A 23,771-nucleotide genomic window follows, 5' to 3' on the forward strand; every position below is an offset into this window, starting at 1 on the left:
GGCCGCAGCGTGGAGCTGGCCGCAGGAAACCGGCGCAGCCCGCCTCCGCCCCTGCCAAGCCCGTGAAGCGCCAGGGCAGGCGGCGTCCCTGAGACGGGCGACCCGGAGTTCTTGGATCCTGCTCTTCAGGAGATGGTGACCGCACCACTCCTTCCCCCGGAGGAGGGCTGGGTGGAGAATCTTTTGTTCCTGTTTTTTTCTGTTCTGCCACTGGCTACCCAGCCAGTGGTACCCAAAACCTCAAAAAAAGAGCAGTTTCCTTTTTCTCCGGGTCCCAAGAGGGCGAGGATGGCAGTGCACGAGACCCAGTCTCCACACGGCCGTCTCCCACTCCCTTCGCCAATGGGCAGCAGGGTCCAGTTCAAGGACGCCATGCCTCTCACGAGCCCCCTGCTCAGCCATGGAGCCAGGTAAGTGGCGCACCGCGCACTCAGACCCCACTCTGGGACGCACTGCCTCCGGGGTTGGGTCCCTGTGTTCCACTTCGCTGCCCCACTGCGGGTACGTTGGTGGTTCCCCTAGTCCCGCTTGTTCGGTCGCTGGGGGCCTGGTTAGCGCTCCCCAGGCCGTCTCGCTGGCTCATGAGAACCATCAGACTCGGCTATGCGGGATGCTCCTGTCTTGCGTGCAGAGATCGCGGTCCTGCTGGCGAAGGACGCGATACAGCCGGTCCCTCCAGCCGAGATTAGGTCAGGGTTTTACAGCCCATACGTCATCGTACCCAAGAAAGGCGGTGGGTTACGACCAATCCTGGACCTGCGCGTGCTGAACTCCCGTTCAGGATGTTGACCTTCAGCGTTGGCTTCACGACCGGGTCCCGAGATGGGCATGGCGACACCGCACATACCGGGTTTCAGTCAACCCGTCCTGACGTCAGACCTTCAGCCCGTGGTCAGATCTTGCCTTTCTTCAGACAGGTAGCATCGAACGTGACTGACTGAAAGGGAACGTCTCAGTTACTTGTGTAACCCTTGTTCCCTGAAGGAGGGAACGGAAATGTTACGTCCCGTCGCCACAGTTGCTGTACCACTGCTGTACGGCCGGGGCGCGCAGTCTCGGCTCCTCAGCGAAAAACTGATGTGCGTTTGCACGCGCTCTCCTTTTATACCCGCACTGGCGAGTTTTGCCACGCGCTCCCCGCCCCGCAGCGCGGGTATAAAAGGAGAGCGCGTGGCGAAACACGCACGCCAACTGTCATTGGCTTGTTTAGTTAACACTCGAAGGTGATTGGGCTCTCGGGCGAGATCCCAATTCGTCAGTCAAGACTGACGTAACGTCTCCGTTCCCTCCTTCAGGGAACGAGGGTTACACAAGTAACCGAGACGTTTTATGTGCCTTATTGATTTTGTAAAACAGTTGCTACATAATATTAAGGATACAATTTTTTTCAAAAAGGTTTCTTCATTTCCAGGCAATTTTATGTTCCAGGGCTGATTTTTATTCAAACAAATACATTTCAGCATTTTTAATTGGAACCTTAGAAGCTGTTTCCGATTTTAAAATCCATCACAAATGAATTATTCTCTGTTTACATTTTCCATAATCTAATTGAGTGAAATAACGTATTTAAGGGATTTTACCTCCTAAATATGCTGTTATTGATAAAATGCATTAAATTATTTTTATTTCTTTAACCAGAATATAGTCCTGTCCTTTGCTGACATAATATAAACTAAGGTGCAGTGACATACAGTAATGTTTGGGTTGCAAAGATATTTTATATTTTATATATAATTATATTTTAATATTGTGAAATATTATTACATTATTACATTTTACCATTTTCTATCGTATTATATTTTAAAATGTAATTTATTTCTGTGATCAAAGCTGAATTCATGAACATTGTTGTATAAATATACACCATGTAAATATGCCAGAATTAGTAACAATAACTACTTTTCATCTGCAGTCCCTAGGCAGGTAACATAAAACTAACATAAGGACAGCCAACAATAATACAACATTCATTCACTATAAATGAAAAGATACACATAATGGTGACATATACATTGACAACAAACAACAAAACAAAACAGAAATACATGATGGAGAAGACATTGTTCATCCACCTCTATACTACACTCAATTTAACAGTGAAAGTGTATGGGTGATAAATGTGTGACAATTAAAAATGAATACATCTCTGGTTTTCTAGAAGCCACTGTTTTAAGTGAGTTTTAAAGGTGTTGAATGTAGGACACTCTCTTATTGGGAGGGGCAAACTATTCCAGAGTTTACCGCCTATTATTGACAGTACGTTTTGTCCAAAAGTGGTACGCCTAAATGGTATCACACAGTCCCCATTTACAGAGGCCCGTGTGCTACCTCCGCTTTCAAGTCTTTGGAAAAAGCCATGCAGCGGAGGGGGGGGGCAAGATTATGTAACACTTTATATACCAAACAAACATACTTGAGACGTTTGAAATTGTCAAAGCTTAAACATTTATGTCTCTCTAAGATGTCGCAATGGTGGAATGACAATGCCTTTTTATCAAAAGTTTTTATGGCTTTCTTAAATAGAGATTCAATACTTTTAAGAGTAGTTGTGCTAGTTAATGACCAATTTGTAAAACAATACTCAATATGTGAAAAGATCATAGTATATAGGAACAACTTGGCAGCTTTGGTGTCAAGAAACGGTCTAACTTGTTTAAAATTCTGCAAATTGAATTTAACTTTATTTGCCACCTTTTTTACATGACGTTTAAATGTTAAGGTGGAGTCATATGTGACTCCTAGATACTTGAAATCATTAACAATATCAAGCTCCTGTCCTCTAAGGAACACATTAGAATGTGACACCTTCATATTTTGTTTGGTAAACGCCATACAAACAGTTTTTTTGGTGTTTAGGTAGAGACATGACTTAGTAAGCCAGTCATCAATGTGAGCCATTGCAGATGTAAGTGTGGATGCTATCTCTTGGTAGTTCTTAGCATATGTAAAAATTACAGCATCATCTGCATACATCTGAACATCAACATTTTTACATGCCTCTGGCAAATAATTTATATACAATGACACACACATATATTATGCAAACAAAAACTTTTATTTTGGATGTGATCAATCGTTTGACAGCACTAATATATAACAATTTAAAGATCTTTACTATCACTCTTGACAATAGTGCACGCAGAATCAAATGAAGAAGTGTTTCCACAATATAAATGTTTGTATATCATGTATTTTATCACCACTCAGGAGGACATGGACTGGTTTATAATGAGTCACATGTTGGATTAATAACCATGCATGAGAGGACGAATGCTACGTCAGCGCTGTAATGAAAATGTATAGTGGGTATTGGTTTTCTGCTGGGTCGATATTCGTTGGATTCCTGTTGACGCGTCTGAGATTAAAGTGGGGTGAATGTGCTAAACTGCCGACCGAACTATGTGACAGCCTGAGCCCAGCGAATATATGTGTTGGATCAAACGTCCTGGGCTGAAGCGGAGGTGAATATGTAAGTGTTAGGCCGATGTGACAGAGATATATATGAGGCCTGATAAAGTGCTGTGAAAAACAGAAGTGTTAGGAGAATAAATTCCATTAACCCCACGCATCGTGTAATCTAAGACCGGGATCGATAGATGGAGTACTAAACAGAACAGTGAATCCAGAAAGAAATCAATACAAACCACTTCCAGGCCGTTTAGCATCAAACTGCTGCCCCTGCAATATACTGCTGAACGCTCACACTGAGATTACCGTCACATCACTAAAACAAAGCTAAATGTCAGAGCGCTCACCCAACCTATGACAAGAGACGGTCCACTAATCATCTGGGTTTAGGATGGGTATCCCACACTAAACTAACTGGGATTACAAACTGTGGTACACAGAGTGACGTCAGGTGGTATGTATAGCACAACCCTAAAAACATAACCCTTTTAACCAGTGCTGGGTAGTAACTGATTACATGTAATCTTGATCATAATCAGGTTCCAAAAATTGAGTACACACAATTGGATTATATTACATTTTAAAATGCTCACATTCAGATTACAGTTACTTTTTATGGATTACATGATTACATATTATTCACACAATGGCTGTAAATTATTCATAATTAATTGATTTCTTAATTCTCCTTAATTCTTCCTTTTATTTTAAAGTTTCCTTTTTTTTTTTTAAATATGTAGATTCTAGAAGAACAAAAATAGGCAAGCCCTGGTGTAATGTAATGTTTAATGCATTTCAAGATGTTGATCAAATAATGTAATCTACTGTATTTTCTTTCTCTTTGCTTTTTTATATCAACATGGTACACATTTAATGGTAAGTTTAAAACAAGTTAGGTAAAAAGTAATCTAAAAGTAATCTAAAAAGTAGTCAGAATACATTACCTTAATTGAGTAACTTAGATTTCATTACTAACTACAATTTTTATCATGTAATCTGTAATCAGTAACGGAGTAAAATGTGTAAGTAATCTACCCAGCACTGCTGTTAACTGGTTAAATGCCAAGTTCAGTCATGAAACTCTAGATGGCGCAGGCTGATAGGTCGTTAACGCAAATTGATGATATTCACAATGTTTAACTACTTGGCGCAAGCTGATTGGTTCATGTTGCTTACGCAGCCAATGAGTTTACTACTTTACATTTAAATGGCCGGTTAGTATATTCACTGAGCTTTTTGCAGCACGCGTTCAACCCTCCTTCCTCCCCAGTTCTACCTGTATAGATCTGCTACGGGTTAATTTTAGGGCTGCAACAACTAATCGATAAAATCGATTATTATCGATTATGAAAATCATCGACAACGATTCTCATTATCGATTAGTCGGGTCTGCCCACAGTGCACGTCCAACTCCAGCCGGTCGCGTCAAATTACAGCACTGAATTACGCATTTTTATGGACAAAATGCATCTAAAAATAGTGGAGGAAACAGAATGAGATGCTGCGGGAGAGTTACGTAATCCAAGCTGCCCAAAACATGAGATTCCTTTATTTTAAGCTTTAAGCTAATGCATTAGCGCAATGACTTGCCCTGGCAGATGATGCGTGTGCGTCCTCAGCGCAAAAACTTTCAGTTTATGGTCATATCCTTATGTATAAATGAAACAAATTCATGCGAGCATTTCCATTTTTTCATAAAGGTCCGTCCTGACAGTCTATGTTAAGTTTTAATCTTTACTGAATGAGCGGCGGGTGCATGCACATGAGCCCTCACTCCCAGTGGGCAAGGTAGGCCTCTGGCCTGATAGGCCATTCGGATCGCATCCACAATCCAGTGGGAGATCCTCTGTCTGGAGACAGCATTCCCCTTCTGCTGTCCTCCGAAGCAGATAAAGAGCTGTTCAGAACACCTGAAACTCTGAGTGCGATCTAGGCATGTGCGTAGGGCTCGCACTGGGCACAACAGAGACAGGTCGGGGTCCCCTTCTTGGAAGGGAATAGCTTGCAATGTTACCACCTGGTTCCTGAAAGGAGTGATGGGAACCTTGGGCACATATCCAGGCCGGGGTCTCAGGACAACGTGAGAATCTGCCGGCCCGAACTCCAGGCATGATTCGGTAACGAAGAGGGCTTGGAGTTCCCCCACCCTCTTGACAGAAGTGAGCGCAGTCAGGAGGGCCGTCTTCATGGAGAGGGCACTGAACTCAACTGACTGAAGGGGCCCAAGCTGATCTCTCTGTAAGGCTTGCAAGACCACAGTGAGATCCCAAGAGGGAATGAGACGTGGCCTCGGAGGGTTCAACCTCCAGGCGCCTCTGAGGAACCTGATAACCAGATCGTGCTTCCCCACCAATCTGCCTCCCACAGTGTCGTGGTTAGCCGCAATCGCGGCCACGTACACCTTAAGTGTAGAAGCAGACAGGTGCCTGTCCAGGCCTCCTTGGAGGAAGGAGAGCACAGATCCGATGCCACATCTCCGAGGGTCCTTCCCCTGGGAAGAACACCAATTCACGAAAACACGCCACTTCAGGTCGTACAACTGCCTCGTCGAGGGGCTCTGGCCTGACCTATGGTATTCACCATGGCTGGTGAGAGGTCTCTAAGTTTCTCCTGGTCGCATCCAGGGACCAAACATGAAGGTTCCAGAGATCCGGGCGCAGAATGCCAAATTGTGCCCTTCCCCTGATAGAGGAGGTCCTTCCTCAGGGGAATTCGCCAGGGAGGAACTGATGCCATGAGCACAAGCTCTGAGAACCAGGTCCTGTTGTGCCAATAAGGGGCCACAAGCAGGAGCTGTTCCCCGTCTTCCCTGACTTTGCACAGTGTCTGTGCAATGAGGCTCACTGGGGGAAACACATACTTGAGTAGGCCCCTGGGCCAGCTGTGAGCCAGTGCGTCCATGCCGAGGAGAGCCTCGGTCAGGGAGTACCACAACTGGCAGTGGGTTGATTCCAATGAAGCAAACACCTGTTCTAAGGGCACTCCTGCCCATAGAAAACAGATGTCCTCCCAAGGACTGAAGGTACGGCAACACAGCGGTGTGATGTTCACACGGTGTGAGCCGTGACGCCATGTCCATCTCGGGACTCGGGTACAAAGTCAGTGCTGAAGCGGTCTCATATGCATCAGTCCCAGCGGACTGCGGCTGAGAACGCCATATGCCCCAGGAGCCTCTCAAAGTTTTTAAAGGGACCGCCATTCTCTGCTTGAGAGCCCTCAAGCATTTCAGCACTGACTGAGCACGATCCTGAGAGAGGCGTGCAGTCATCGTAACCGAGTCCAATTCTACACCGAGAAAAGAGATACTCTACACAGGGGAGAGTTTGCTCTTTTCCCAGTTGACCCAAAGTCCCAATCGGGCTAGGTGGTCAAGGACCATGTCCCTGTGTGCGCAACCCAATTCTCGCGAGTGAGCTAGGATTAGCCAGTCGTTGAGGTAATTGAGAATGCGAATGCCCACTTCCCTGAGAGGGGCATGGGCAGCCTCCGCGATCTTAGTAAAGACGCGAGAAGACAGGGACAGCCCGAAGGGAAGAACCTTGTACTGATATGCCCGTCCTTCGAAGGCAAACTGAAGAAACGGCCTGTGCCTTGGTAGGATTGAGACATGAAAGTACGCAACAAGGTCTATTGCCACAAACCAATCCTGATCTCTGACACATGTTAATATGTGCTTGAGGGATAACATTCTGAACGGAAGCTTGTGAAGGACCCGGTTCAGTGTCCTCAAATCCAGGATTGGTCTGAGCCCCCCGGCTTTCTTGGGTACAATGAAGTAGGGGCTGTAAAACCCCTTCTTCATTTCGGCCAGGGGAACAGGCTCGATTGCACCCAAGGGTTGCGACCTCCGCCCGAAGAACAGCAGCATTCTCGCCTCGTACTGAGGTAAACAGAATGCCCCTGAACTTGGGCGGGCGCCTGGCAAACTGAATTGCATAGCCGAGCCGAATGGTTCTGAGGAGCCATCGGGAGGGATTGGAGAGGCTTAACCAAGCGTCCAGATACCCTGCCAACGGTCTCAAAGGAACCATGTTCGACGTACCTCCGGCAGGGTAACTGTGGCTGAGTGGAATGGAAGGCGCTGTGGTAGGAGGTGAAACACCCTGTGAAACACACAATGCCTTGTCCGCAGGGTCTGTCACATGTGCCACCAACGGATGAGGGAACATGAGTTCGCCAGCATGTGTGACAGACCCTTTGCATATGAATGTGAGGAGACAGAGTGTCTGTGTACAAACAGGTTCTGATGCATGGTTTCAGCGTCTGGCCGTCACAAATGGGAGGGCCAAAAATGCTGTGTGTGACCCAGAGAAGAAGGAAATTGCTGTTTTATTGACCAGGTGGTGGCGATCTGCCAGGTGGCAGACAGCCGTGGTGGAGCCGAATCCACCTCTCATCCCCCTGCCGGAAGTGGATCCAGGCTGGCAAAATGGTCCCTCCTCCCTGGGTCGCCCGTCTCAGGAGCGCTTTGAAGCCTTGCGAGGGTTCCTGGTGCCCTGATGACGAGCTGGCGGTGCCACCTTCCTGCGAGTGTTGGGCTGTTGGTCAGGCTTGACTGAAGGCCGGGCTGTTGCCTCGGGGGTGCAGGAGCAGGACCTGACCCACGCCGAGGCAGGATGTGTTTGATGGCCTCTGTCTGCTTCTTCACTGTGGAGATCTGCTGGGCAAATTCTTCCATTTGTGTCACCAAAGAGACCAACCTGTGAAATGGGGGTGTTAAGAAATCGTACTTTCTCGGCTTCCCGCATCTCAGCCAGGTTGAGCCACAGGTGGCATTCCTAGACCATTAACGCGGACATCACCCTCCCCAGGGCCTGCACCGTGACTTTCGTAGCCCGGAGGGCATTGTCAGTCGCCGAGCGCAGTTCCTGAAGTATGTCTGGGTTGGGACCACCCTCTTGCAGCTCTTTCAACGCCTTGGCCTAGTAGACCTGAAGGCCATGGCGTGAAGGGCAGACACAGCTTGTCCACCAGGGACGAAGAAAACTTACAGGCCCTGGACAGGAATCTCGGGCAGCCCCGCCAGGTGGCGGCATTTTGCGGGCAAAGATGTTTTTGTTTTTGAGAACCAATGGACATCGCCCTCCCCAGAGCCTGCGCCGTGACCTTTGTACCCTGGAGGGCATAGTTAGTCGCTGAGCGCAGTTCCTGCAGTACCTCTGGGTTGGGACCACCCTCGTGCAGTTCTTTCAACGCCTTGACCTGGTAGACCTGCAGGATGGCCATGGCATGCAGGGCGGACGCAGCTTGTCCAGAAGGCGAATAAGCCTTCGCTACCAGGGACGAAGATAACTTACAGGCCCTGGACGGGAGTCTCGGGCGACCTCGCCAGGTGACGGCATTTTGCGGGCAAAGATGCACCGCAATCGCCCTCTCTACACCTGGGAAACCTCCGTATACCCCCTCGCTGGACCCCCATCGAGGGTGGTGAGGACAGAGGAGCCGGTGTACCGTGTTCTGGCCGAAAAAGGGGCCTTCCACGATTTTGTCAGCTCCTCGTGCATTTCCGGGAAGAAAGGCACCGGGGCCGAGCGCGGCTTTGTGTAGCGCTCAGCACCCAGAAACCAATCGTCCAGCAGCGAGCGCTCGGGGCAGGGTGGGGGAGACCACTCCAGCCCGATGCTCTTGGCTGCCCGGGTAAGCACGGCTGCCATCTCAGCGTCAGCCTTGGACTGAGGCTCAGCGCCCGTAGGTGCTTGTTCAGCCGAGTCATCTACTTACGATGGCTCGAGCCCGACCTCCGATGCTGCGATCGTGCAAGTTCTGCTGTTGATCTACTGACAATGTGCAAATTAAAGAACACAGACACAGCTGGATCATTTCCATAGTGACCAATGCAATCTACCAAGAGCAACGCAAATTAGCGTAGAGACGATGATAATCAGGTGTGTGTAATCTACAAACACAGGCGCAAAATGAGTTAAGACATGCTTTTTTGGGGGCGTTAAATAATGTCACTAAATTGACTACCGCAAACCTTAGTAAATCGCATTGCATGATTCATTTAAATACTCTCCTCCCAGAAATTTTGCGTGAATCTCCTACAAATGCATATGCAAGAAGTTCAGCTGCAAAAATTACTGTGTCTGCACCTTTTCATTGCTAATGTTTGGCTGTATGTCTTTAGTAAATCCTGACAGTAGTTTGTTCGTTTACAGCAAAAGAGGGTTTGCATTGGCACAAGCTGTTAGTAAATCAGGCCCTTTATAGCTTAACATCACATTATATGCAATTTTACTGTATAATACTGTCAAATTTGTGATTTCATGTAAAATTGATCAGTTTCCCTGTTGGTGTTCCAATGGAGTTCCATGTTCCAAGTTGGTGATACATCACATACAATAAAATTTTATATAAATTATTTATTTATTTATTTATTTTTATTTTTATTTTTTGTTATCAGTAATGCATATTAGGATGTTCCGTGTTAAATTTAATGCTATTTAGATCTGTTTATTGCACTATTTTATTCTCATGTGAGTTAATGGTGTTTATCTTTGTGTGTGACCCATTGTCTATTACATTGTTAACATTCTATCACTTAATTAAATATAAAAGGTTAAAAGTTGAACACTTTTATAAGAAACACTGGATTCAGTTGTGAGCATCATAGCAATAATGAAACCAGAGATAGCAGCAAAAATAGCAATTATATAAAAAAAAAAATATTTTTTCCATGTAGATGTCGACATTTAAAGGATTTTGTTGATAAATGAGGTGGGAGAAATTCTTTATAAAAATGAACAATAATGACTTAACTATGAAAATATTTTGTAATTGTTAAATAAAATACATTTTAATAAATAAAAGCAATGCCTCGTATAATCATATTGACACACTGACATTTTTATTATATTTAATTTTTGCTTTATGAAATATACAAATTATGTACAGGAAGGGAAAAAAACACAATGTTTTTTGTTCTAATTTTATTGTCCAGATGCAAAAAAATTCCTCAATAAGCCACACAGTTTGAGGTATAATTCATGTCAGGAGTGCAAATAGTGCTGGATGAGTTATGTAAGAAGTCTCTAAGGTCTGTTAAAATGCCTGACTCTAAGTATATGAATAATAATTCAGAAATCATTCTGTGAGATTTGAGTAGGAGAACAGGTCAGCTGTTGCTCAACCTCCGTGGCTAGTGAACAGTCTGCGCTTCAACACTTCTGGGCAGAATAGTGTGTATCACAGACAGACGTGTGCACGTGTGTGTGAAACACAGTCACATGTCCGGTATAAGTAAATGCACACACATCCTTTTCAAGTGTATGTGTGAACATGCAGAGAAAGACACTTCAGTGAGAACAGCACACAATGATTCTCCCTGTTCACACATACAGTATCAACCCAGAGACTCTCAGGCTTGCATGGGTGGCGAGCCAGACAGGCGATGATATAGTGTACAGAAAGAACCAATCACACACACACAGATATAGACATACAACAACACTTTAGTTTCATACCCATCATATAATAAGCATAACTTCACAAGCAACCTAAGAAATATTTCATAGCTTTAAACCAGTGGTTCTCAACCTTTTTGACTCCAAGTCATTTGTGATTTACTGGATAAGGATTAAGTGTACATAGAGTATAATTTTGTTGTTCACAATATTGTAGAGACTGGCATAATTAGAAATATCTTGATTTTTTTTAAGCTTATTTTAATGCTTGTTTTGTCTTATTTTAAAACATTTAAGTCATGTTAAGGTCCCCTGGTTGAGAACCACTGTTTTAAACTATTTCAATAAAAGTTTGTTAAATCTATATAAAGTTTGGCTGCACAATGTCAAGTTGTATATAAATTGAGTTTTCTATTATAACAATGTCAGTAATAGCAGTGCATTTAGATTCATTCCCAAAAAGAAGGCTTTAGGATTTATTTTATTTAGGATTTATTTCAATCATTTATTTAAAAATATTTATTCTTTTTTTTTCAACAATATTTATTTAAAGTATTCATAAAATATTTACTAAAACACTCAAGAGCACAGTAATAAAAAGAGAAAGTATAATGAATTTAGGAAAATTACCTTCTATTGTTTAAGTGTATACAGGATAATATGGCAAAAAAGTTATTCCAATCTAAATCAAAATGAATAATTTTTAATTAGAATATCCAGTAAAATACTGGATGTTTTTCATAATTGTGCAGTTCTAACAGACAGTGTTGCCTGTGAAATTCTCATGAATACTCTATGTTGGGCACTACAACTAAAGACTGATTAAAATCAGGACAGATATGTGGGTGAGGAAATGTACTAAGGCTATATAGTCATAATTCATGAGTTCATCAATGGCCATGATGTATATGTTTACTCACCAGCAATGGAAAAGTGCACACAGAGAAAAGAAGACAGAAGCACATGTAAAACTAGATTTAAAGCATGACACACAAACAGAATGACAGGCACAGGACGCTGAATAAAGACCTTTTCACACCAAGAACCATAACTATAACAATAATTATATTAGTGCCCACACCAATGGACGTCTTGTCTATTATAATATGCAGTTTTGTCACCTGCAGCCTTAAATGCTTGAGCTTTTCAAAGTCAGGTGGATTCTCACTCTCAGTAATTTTATCATTCAACAGCTGGGGGAAAAAAATAATTCTGACAGTGATTCCAACGATATTGTTCCTTGTTATCATTATAGTTGTCATGTGGACGTCTCTATTTTCATATACAATTTAGGGTGACCATATTTTAGCTTTCCAAAAAGAGGACAGTATGGGGCGGGGTTCATGGGTGCAGGAGCGGGGTTTCGTCTAACACAGTATACATAGCAAGGTTTTTTTTTGTTTGCTTGCTTGTTTTATTTTTATAATAAATAATAGATAGAAGTAGATAGAATAGAAAAGAATATGGAATGCTAGTGTTAGAGGGTCATTTTTAAATAAAAATAAAACAAGTCAATAGACCAGAAAAAGAATAGATAATGCTTGTGTTAGAAGGTCATTATTTATAATAAATAAAAAGAAAAAAAAAGCAGAAAGAATAGATAAAGAATAGACAATGCTAGTGTTAAAGGCTCTTTTTTTAAATAAAACAAGTAGTTAGAATAGAAATAGAATAGAGAGTGCAAATGTTAGAGGGTCAAGTTTTTTTAATTAAAAAAAACAAGCAGATAAAATTTGAATCAGCATAAGAATACAGAGCGCTAGTTAGAGGGTCAAATGAAGATGAAAGAGATATGTTTTCAGCTGTTTCTTGAAAATGATTAAAGACTCAGCTGCTTGGATTTAGTTCATTCCACCAGGAGGGAACAGTTAATGTAAAAGTCAATGAAAGTTTTATCATAGGTAGAATGCAAAATGTTTCAATACAAGCATTTCAGTCAAATGTAATTTATGCAATATTTCAAACCTTTAACCCACTTGGGAAAATCAACCCATGGCAACAGTTTAAAAGTAGGCCAATTCTGTGGAAAAAAACGCGGACTTGGCAACCCTGCATCCGACGATGCTGCAGGAGTCAGCTTTGACTGATCACAGGTCGAGAATAAGGAGAGATGACTGACAAGACCATGCTGGAGTATTTGCTGCTCAACAGATCCTGAACTCATTGACAAATATCTGATCTTGTATGTGCTCCCTTTACACAGAGTGTGTGTGATCGCGAAATCGAAAGTGAAAGAGAACAGTGCACACACTCATTCAAAAGAGATTTAAATACTCTGCATACTGAGAGCGGCTCCCCGATGCGCTAAAATTATATATAATATTAGAATGTTTAAAAGGAGTGGACACGAAAATCGCGGGAGCGAAACACATAGCAGGCAACAATGGTCAGAAATTCAGCGGGAGTGGGATTAAGAAAACACCCTAATCCCGGACATTTTGGGCGATTAAGAAATCCCGGCCGGACGCATTTTTTTAAGTCCAGAAAGAGGACATGTCCGGGGAAAAGAGGACGTATGAACACCCTATATAATTAGAACAATTATTAAAACTTTATACTTGTAGTTATCATTACAATTATTGTCCTTAGTGTGAACAGGACTGAAATCTGTACTGGCAAAACAAAGCCACTTTGATATCTGCATTAAAACGGTAAGGTTTGATGTAGGGTGACCATATGTGGAGAAATGTCTGGGTTTTGGCTTTGTTTTTCTGTTGTTTTCATACTTACTGAGGATAATGACTGAAAAGTAGTTTGACCAATAGTGTGCAGTAGGGCTGTCATGATTCCTCGATTCAATTCGAGTACTCGATTTAAAAAAAAATTTTTTTAGATTGCATTTTGCCCGTGTTGAGTAACCGGCAAAATACCGAAAGTGGTGCATCCCATGGACGAGAATCCATTAAACACATTACTGCATGATATATTAAACCCATTTAAAAATCATAATAAAGCATAATGCTATTGTGAATTTACAAACGCTATGATTCAATTAAATAAATATATGCAATGCAGGTTTAATATATGCGTCTCAGAGGGGCTCCATTCTCAGTAAATGCTGCTCCACACAAACTGTTATCGTTTATATGAAGGGAGCGTATCAAACTCCATTTCTGCATATTGCTGTGTGTTTGGGTTTATTATAACATTCATCTGGGAACGCAACGTGCGCCATTTCATCAGATTTGTAAAGTAAATCATTTACTAGCCTACGCAAACACAGGAGAATACATCAATATCTTTCCCATTATGTAAACTGTTCATCGCGACTTCAAATAAAAGCTCAAACTCTCACTCTGAGTTTGCACGTTTTGATATCCACATATTCAAGAAATGACAGTAGCTGTAGCATTTCTGTCATAAAGAAATGGCCAAATATCAAAGATAAAGTGGACATTTTAATTAAATGTTGTTTAGTCAATATTAAACAAGGATTAGATTGCGCTGTAAAGTGTAAAAAGAATCGTCCGGCCGTTGGCGCCCTCTGCAGGCATTTGTTATAATGCGTACGTTAGCTCTATTGTTTATAACACATTATGTATTTTAACAGTTTTGTTCAATAAAACCATATGATTTCTTGCTTTTGATACTTTATTTGAACATCCTGAACTCATTGACAAATATCTGATCTTGTATGTGCTCCCTTTACACAGAGTGTGTGTGATCGCGAAATCGAAAGTGAAAGAGAACAGTGCACACACTCATTCAAAAGAGATTTAAATACTCTGCATACTGAGAGCGGCTCCCCGATGCGCTAAAATTATATATAATATTAGAATGTTTAAAAGGAGTGGACACGAAAATCGCGGGAGCGAAACACATAGCAGGCAACAATGGTCAGAAATTCAGCGGGAGTGGGATTAAGAAAACACCCTAATCCCGGACATTTTGGGCGATTAAGAAATCCCGGCCGGACGCATTTTTTTAAGTCCAGAAAGAGGACATGTCCGGGGAAAAGAGGACGTATGAACACCCTATATAATTAGAACAATTATTAAAACTTTATACTTGTAGTTATCATTACAATTATTGTCCTTAGTGTGAACAGGACTGAAATCTGTACTGGCAAAACAAAGCCACTTTGATATCTGCATTAAAACGGTAAGGTTTGATGTAGGGTGACCATATGTGGAGAAATGTCTGGGTTTTGGCTTTGTTTTTCTGTTGTTTTCATACTTACTGAGGATAATGACTGAAAAGTAGTTTGACCAATAGTGTGCAGTAGGGCTGTCATGATTCCTCGATTCAATTCGAGTACTCGATTTAAAAAAAAATTTTTTTAGATTGCATTTTGCCCGTGTTGAGTAACCGGCAAAATACCGAAAGTGGTGCATCCCATGGACGAGAATCCATTAAACACATTACTGCATGATATATTAAACCCATTTAAAAATCATAATAAAGCATAATGCTATTGTGAATTTACAAACGCTATGATTCAATTAAATAAATATATGCAATGCAGGTTTAATATATGCGTCTCAGAGGGGCTCCATTCTCAGTAAATGCTGCTCCACACAAACTGTTATCGTTTATATGAAGGGAGCGTATCAAACTCCATTTCTGCATATTGCTGTGTGTTTGGGTTTATTATAACATTCATCTGGGAACGCAACATGTGCCATTTCATCAGATTTGTAAGGTAAATCATTTATAAATCTACGCAAACACAGGAGAATACATCAATATCTTTCCCATTATGTAAACTGTTCATCGCGACTTCAAATAAAAGCTCAAACTCTCACTCTGAGTTTGCACGTTTTGATATCCACATATTCAAGAAATGACAGTAGCTGTAGCATTTCTGTCATAAAGAAATGGCCAAATATCAAAGATAAAGTGGACATTTTAATTAAATGTTGTTTAGTCAATATTAAACAAGGATTAGATTGCGCTGTAAAGTGTAAAAAGAATCGTCCGGCCGTTGGCGCCCTCTGCAGGCATTTGTTATAATGCGTACGTTAGCTCTATTGTTTATAACACATTATGTATTTTAACAGTTTTGTTCAATAAAACCATATGATTACTTGCTTTGGATACTTTATTTGAACTAATTATTATTGCCTCATTGCTATTATATATATATTTTAAGTAATTTTAAAGGCTACTGTTTGCTTAGGTCTATTTTTATTACTACAAAAAATGAATTATAGTAATCCGATTACTAGATTATTTGTCAGAATAATCGACTGATTACTCGATTACCAAAATAATTGTTAGTGACAGCCCTAGTGTGCAGGCATTATACATAATCGAACAATCACAGTGTACGATAAGGCAGGATCTACAGAGAACTGTTAAAGCAATGTATGTACATGTACATATAATGTATGAGGACTGTAAAGAAACCGTCAGTAGGAAAACAAAGCCAAAACCAGGACATTTAATTTTTAGAAATCCCGGCTAGGACACATCTGGGGAAAAAGAAAATGTATGGTCACCCTGTTTAATAGGCTTTATTCTTTATGAATAATTTAAATGATGTTTTCAGCTATTTATTATTGTAGAATGAATAATAGGGGCATGAGAATGTTAATAAATATATAGGACAATGCCAGTGAGTTTACCAAAGCTCTCAAATGAATGTAAGATAACATAAAATTGAGTTTATAATGTCCTCATGATGTAATGTACAGCATAATGATAATCTGAATGGTTTTAGGTCAGGTTTCATTGGTATTACATGGTGGGTAAATGCATTATGAACTATATGACTAAAATGAATGAGAGTTTTAAAAAGATAATGTATCTTACCTCTCTTTGCACTCCAATCACATAAAACGTTTTCCCTTCAAACTTAAATTTGCTGACATCTGCCCTGCAAGAGTGAGGGATACAAATGAAAGTTACAAGTGAGGCGTTCAATGTAAAAGGTTAATGTCAACAGACACTCTAACGCTATGAGAGGGAAACTCTTCAAAAGCATTCATCTGCTTGTTGACTGTGAGCTGGTGTTAACAACCGTACAAAACCTCATATGTCATATAGATCAGGAGCACCCACAGACCGCTCATCCTTCCACTGATCAACTGGCCTTACATAATGTCTGTGAGTCACAGCGCACAGGCTTTCAACTGTCTGTCGGGAAACAGTTTTATTTACAAGCTCTCAAGCTGATTTTGAGGAAGAACAGATCCTCGTTGCAACTCAATTTGCAAGGTTATTGCATCAGATTTTTAAAAGATATTCAAGACTTTCATTGGAGATGCTTAATGGCAAGACATCCTTGATATATTATATACAGTATACGGATAACTATAATGATAAAGATAACTAACATTTTCATTCCACAAGAATAGGAAATTCACACCACAGCTAACAGTAACAACACCGAGGAACAATGTCATTGGAATCACTATCAAAACTTTTATTTCCAGCTTATTAACAATTAAAAACACTGGCAGCCAATCAGAATCAACCCAAATTTAAAAGAGCTCTAGCATTTAAAACAGCAGATGACAAAACTGCACAATGCTCTTATCACAAATAGAGCATTATCATCCATTGGTGTGGACACTAATACGGCTATACTTATTTTTATAGTTATTGGTGTGAACGGGCCTTGTCACCAAAAATGGCAACTATCAGAATAACTATACACCAATAGAGAGGTAACTTCTGTTTATTATTATTGTCGCTTATAATGCTCAAGCTCGTTTAAAGTTGGGTGGATTCTGATCAGCTGGAAATAATAATTCTGAAAGTGCTGTTTTCTGTGTTGGTATTGTTATCATTACTCACAAAATTAGAACAATTATTATAATTTTACAGTTATAGTTATCATTATAGTTATCATCCACGGTGACAATAAGGACTTAAAGGGATAGTTCACCAAAAAATATTACAATTCTGTCATTTATTACTCACCCTCATGTCGTTCCAAACCCATAAGACAGGGGTCAACAGACTCAGTCCTGGAGGGCCGGTGTCCTGCAGAGTTTAGCTCCAACCCTAATTAAACACACCTGAAGCAGCTAATCAAGGTCTTACTATGTATACTTGAAACTTCCAGGCAGGTGTGTTGAGGCAAGTTGGAGCTAAACTCTGCAAGACCCCAGCCCTCCAGAATCAAGTTTGGTGACACCTGACGTAAGACCTTCGTTCATCTTCAGAAAACAAATTAAGATATTTTTGATGAAATCCGAGAGCTTTCTGACCCTGCATAGAGAAAGCAACGCAACTGACACGTTCAAGGCCCAGAAAGGTAGTAAGGACATCATTAAAATAGTCCATGTGACATCAGTGTTTCAACCGTGATATTATGAAGTGACAAGAATACTTTTGTGCTCAAAGAAAAGAAAAATAATGAAAATAAATTCTAAATTGATGAAAAATAAATTCAACAATTTGTTCTCTTCCACATCAGTCCTTGACACACATTTTCATTTTTGTTTTCTTTGCCCAAAAGTATTATAGTAGCGTCATAAAATTACGGTTGAGCCACTGATGTCACATGGACTGTTTTACCGATGTCCTTACTACCTTTCTGGGTCTGGGAACATTTCAGTTGTATTTCTGTCTGTGGAGGGTCAGAAAGATCATGGATTTCATCAAAAATATTTTAATTTGTGTTCTGAAGATGAATGAAGGTCTTACAGGTTTGGAACGACATGAGGGTGAGTAATTAATGACAGAATTTTCATTTTTGGGTAAACTAGCACTTTGTTTTAGTTTTTTTCCAGAATAAGCTACAAAGTGGACACTAGACTTATGGTGAGGTCAATTTGACTGTTGTTCACCAAACTGTCGCATACAAAATCCAGTTATTTCAATAGGAATCCACAAAACCAACCAAATTTTGTGTCAGGTGAAAGTATTTCCCTATGGTGATTTCACAGCATGTTCAAGGATTTTGCGGATTCGTTGCATTGACCAACATAAAGCTGATTGGTTTAAAAGTGACTTTTGTTTGAGCTGTGCTTGCTACACTAATGACAACAGACAGTCAGCCTTTTTTGTCTGTGAAAACTACACTGAGTAAGGTAATGTAGTGATGGCAAGTGAATCTGAGATCTGAGAAGATATAAAAAAAAAGCGATAAGATGGTTACCATTTTAAAAGCTGGATCCGCTTATTTCCCTGGAAAACCACAAACCCTCTTGCAGTGAATCCCAGGAAGGCTGTGGATCCTGTGAAATCCTGAAATGAATTAGATTAAGCTTCAGATTCATGATGCTTCAGCTAAAACCAAAATTAGTTTTTGCATTCCATTGCATTGCATTCCTTTTTTTTTTTAATTGTACATGTACATTTGCTAGATGGACGTCTTTGATCATTGTGTAGCTTCTTACTTTTTTTCAGCAGCAAATGAAGTTCAACTACTATGACAGATATTTTTGGTCGAGTCAGTACCTTGCAGGGATGTGGGTCGACTCCATATGTGTCCAGTGTGTGAGCCCTCTGAAGAAGATTTAACTCGGCGAGGGCAGGACACTGTCCCCTACAGAAACAAACAACACAATCTTACAATAAGATCTACAACTAGGCAACACCAAATCTTTAATACTATATACCCTAAATTATTAAGGTTACACATACAATAGGCAGGTGTGTTGAGGCAAGTTGGAGCTAAACTCTGCAAGACCCCAGCCCTCCAGAATCAAGTTTGGTGACACCTGACGTAAGACCTTCGTTCATCTTCAGAAAACAAATTAAGATATTTTTGATGAAATCCGAGAGCTTTCTGACTCTGCATAGAGAAAGCAACGCAACTGACACGTTCAAGGCCCAGAAAGGTAGTAAGGACATCATTAAAATAGTCCATGTGACATCAGTGTTTCAACCGTGATATTATGAAGTGACAAGAATACTTTTGTGCTCAAAGAAAAGAAAAATAATGAAAATAAATTCTAAATTGATGAAAAATAAATTCAACAATTTGTTCTCTTCCACATCAGTCCTTGACACACATTTTCATTTTTGTTTTCTTTGCCCAAAAGTATTATAGTAGCGTCATAAAATTACGGTTGAGCCACTGATGTCACATGGACTGTTTTACCGATGTCCTTACTACCTTTCTGGGTCTGGGAACATTTCAGTTGTATTTCTGTCTGTGGAGGGTCAGAAAGATCATGGATTTCATCAAAAATATTTTAATTTGTGTTCTGAAGATGAATGAAGGTCTTACAGGTTTGGAACGACATGAGGGTGAGTAATTAATGACAGAATTTTCATTTTTGGGTAAACTAGCACTTTGTTTTAGTTTTTTTCCAGAATAAGCTACAAAGTGGACACTAGACTTATGGTGAGGTCAATTTGACTGTTGTTCACCAAACTGTCGCATACAAAATCCAGTTATTTCAATAGGAATCCACAAAACCAACCAAATTTTGTGTCAGGTGAAAGTATTTCCCTATGGTGATTTCACAGCATGTTCAAGGATTTTGCGGATTCGTTGCATTGACCAACATAAAGCTGATTGGTTTAAAAGTGACTTTTGTTTGAGCTGTGCTTGCTACACTAATGACAACAGACAGTCAGCCTTTTTTGTCTGTGAAAACTACACTGAGTAAGGTAATGTAGTGATGGCAAGTGAATCTGAGATCTGAGAAGATATAAAAAAAAAGCGATAAGATGGTTACCATTTTAAAAGCTGGATCCGCTTATTTCCCTGGAAAACCACAAACCCTCTTGCAGTGAATCCCAGGAAGGCTGTGGATCCTGTGAAATCCTGAAATGAATTAGATTAAGCTTCAGATTCATGATGCTTCAGCTAAAACCAAAATTAGTTTTTGCATTCCATTGCATTGCATTCCTTTTTTTTTTTAATTGTACATGTACATTTGCTAGATGGACGTCTTTGATCATTGTGTAGCTTCTTACTTTTTTTCAGCAGCAAATGAAGTTCAACTACTATGACAGATATTTTTGGTCGAGTCAGTACCTTGCAGGGATGTGGGTCGACTCCATATGTGTCCAGTGTGTGAGCCCTCTGAAGAAGATTTAACTCGGCGAGGGCAGGACACTGTCCCCTACAGAAACAAACAACACAATCTTACAATAAGATCTACAACTAGGCAACACCAAATCTTTAATACTATATACCCTAAATTATTAAGGTTACACATACAATACTGTTCAAAAGTAAAAAAAATAATAATATTCAGCAAAGATGTGTTAAACTGATCAAAAAAATGACATTTAAGACTTAAATTGTTAGAACAAAATATTAAGCACAACTGTTTTCAACATTGATTATAATCAGAAATGTTTCTTGAGCAGCAAATCAGCATATTAGAATGACCTTGTCACCAAAAATGGCAACTATCAGAATAACTATACACCAATAGAGAGGTAACTTCTGTTTATTATTATTGTCGCTTATAATGCTCAAGCTCGTTTAAAGTTGGGTGGATTCTGATCAGCTGGAAATAATAATTCTGAAAGTGCTGTTTTCTGTGTTGGTATTGTTATCATTACTCACAAAATTAGAACAATTATTATAATTTTACAGTTATAGTTATCATTATAGTTATCATCCACGGTGACAATAAGGACTTAAAGGGATAGTTCACCAAAAAATATTACAATTCTGTCATTTATTACTCACCCTCATGTCGTTCCAAACCCATAAGACAGGGGTCAACAGACTCAGTCCTGGAGGGCCGGTGTCCTGCAGAGTTTAGCTCCAACCCTAATTAAACACACCTGAAGCAGCTAATCAAGGTCTTACTATGTATACTTGAAACTTCCAGGCAGGTGTGTTGAGGCAAGTTGGAGCTAAACTCTGCAAGACCCCAGCCCTCCAGAATCAAGTTTGGTGACACCTGACGTAAGACCTTCGTTCATCTTCAGAAAACAAATTAAGATATTTTTGATGAAATCCGAGAGCTTTCTGACCCTGCATAGAGAAAGCAACGCAACTGACACGTTCAAGGCCCAGAAAGGTAGTAAGGACATCATTAAAATAGTCCATGTGACATCAGTGTTTCAACCGTGATATTATGAAGTGACAAGAATACTTTTGTGCTCAAAGAAAAGAAAAATAATGAAAATAAATTCTAAATTGATGAAAAATAAATTCAACAATTTGTTCTCTTCCACATCAGTCCTTGACACACATTTTCATTTTTGTTTTCTTTGCCCAAAAGTATTATAGTAGCGTCATAAAATTACGGTTGAGCCACTGATGTCACATGGACTGTTTTACCGATGTCCTTACTACCTTTCTGGGTCTGGGAACATTTCAGTTGTATTTCTGTCTGTGGAGGGTCAGAAAGATCATGGATTTCATCAAAAATATTTTAATTTGTGTTCTGAAGATGAATGAAGGTCTTACAGGTTTGGAACGACATGAGGGTGAGTAATTAATGACAGAATTTTCATTTTTGGGTAAACTAGCACTTTGTTTTAGTTTTTTTCCAGAATAAGCTACAAAGTGGACACTAGACTTATGGTGAGGTCAATTTGACTGTTGTTCACCAAACTGTCGCATACAAAATCCAGTTATTTCAATAGGAATCCACAAAACCAACCAAATTTTGTGTCAGGTGAAAGTATTTCCCTATGGTGATTTCACAGCATGTTCAAGGATTTTGCGGATTCGTTGCATTGACCAACATAAAGCTGATTGGTTTAAAAGTGACTTTTGTTTGAGCTGTGCTTGCTACACTAATGACAACAGACAGTCAGCCTTTTTTGTCTGTGAAAACTACACTGAGTAAGGTAATGTAGTGATGGCAAGTGAATCTGAGATCTGAGAAGATATAAAAAAAAAGCGATAAGATGGTTACCATTTTAAAAGCTGGATCCGCTTATTTCCCTGGAAAACCACAAACCCTCTTGCAGTGAATCCCAGGAAGGCTGTGGATCCTGTGAAATCCTGAAATGAATTAGATTAAGCTTCAGATTCATGATGCTTCAGCTAAAACCAAAATTAGTTTTTGCATTCCATTGCATTGCATTCCTTTTTTTTTTTAATTGTACATGTACATTTGCTAGATGGACGTCTTTGATCATTGTGTAGCTTCTTACTTTTTTTCAGCAGCAAATGAAGTTCAACTACTATGACAGATATTTTTGGTCGAGTCAGTACCTTGCAGGGATGTGGGTCGACTCCATATGTGTCCAGTGTGTGAGCCCTCTGAAGAAGATTTAACTCGGCGAGGGCAGGACACTGTCCCCTACAGAAACAAACAACACAATCTTACAATAAGATCTACAACTAGGCAACACCAAATCTTTAATACTATATACCCTAAATTATTAAGGTTACACATACAATACTGTTCAAAAGTAAAAAAAATAATAATATTCAGCAAAGATGTGTTAAACTGATCAAAAAAATGACATTTAAGACTTAAATTGTTAGAACAAAATATTAAGCACAACTGTTTTCAACATTGATTATAATCAGAAATGTTTCTTGAGCAGCAAATCAGCATATTAGAATGATTTCTGAAGGATCGTGTGACACTGAAGCCTAATGATGCTGAAAATTCACCTTTGACATTTTTACTGTATTTTTGATCAAATAAATGCAGCCTTTGTGAGCATAAGAGACCTCTTTCAAAAACATAAAAAAATCTTACCAATCCCAAACTTCTGAATGGTAGTGTACAATTAAATTTAGTTCTACAGTGGGCATGTGGCTTAAATTTGGTGTTTTTTTTCCTCTCACCTCAGCTCGTTCTGGTGGATCTCCATGATCTTGCGCTCTAGTTTGAGGGACTGTTTGGGGAAGAGCTTGAAGTCGCTGATGTAGTCTGCAGGATGTTCCTCAGGATCGTAGTCCCCAAGCTCAGCTAAAAAAAGACAAACAGCCTTAAAACTCATCAAACGACCATATGAAACGCTGATCAGCCCATGTATCTGCAACAAGAGACTTTCATCCGTTGGCCGGCATGACGTCACTACCGGTGCGACTATAGTATAAATAGGCGCCGGGAGCACACACATCATTCATCATTCCGTCTGAAGCTTGCATCCGCAGCATGGCAAGAAACCTAGAGGACGCAGTGT

General features: G+C 40.4%; 1 protein-coding gene across 1 annotated transcript in view; it reads right to left on the reverse strand.

The window, feature by feature from the left end:
• The window catches only part of frmd3 (FERM domain containing 3), an 83,752-nt gene that overhangs the window by 16,700 nt on the left and 43,281 nt on the right, over positions 1-23,771 (reverse strand). Inside the window, exons 6-9 of the mRNA XM_016455087.1 lie at positions 23,431-23,554; positions 22,846-22,933; positions 22,544-22,632; positions 16,566-16,629 (exon numbers count right to left, since the gene is read on the reverse strand). Coding sequence (XP_016310573.1) covers positions 16,566-16,629; positions 22,544-22,632; positions 22,846-22,933; positions 23,431-23,554 — 365 coding nt within the window. The remainder of the gene's footprint in view (positions 1-16,565; positions 16,630-22,543; positions 22,633-22,845; positions 22,934-23,430; positions 23,555-23,771) is intronic.

This window comes from Sinocyclocheilus anshuiensis, unplaced genomic scaffold (genome assembly GCF_001515605.1).
Source record: "Sinocyclocheilus anshuiensis isolate Anshui unplaced genomic scaffold, SAMN03320099.WGS_v1.1 scaffold449, whole genome shotgun sequence".
Classification (NCBI taxonomy): Eukaryota; Metazoa; Chordata; class Actinopteri; order Cypriniformes; family Cyprinidae; genus Sinocyclocheilus; species Sinocyclocheilus anshuiensis.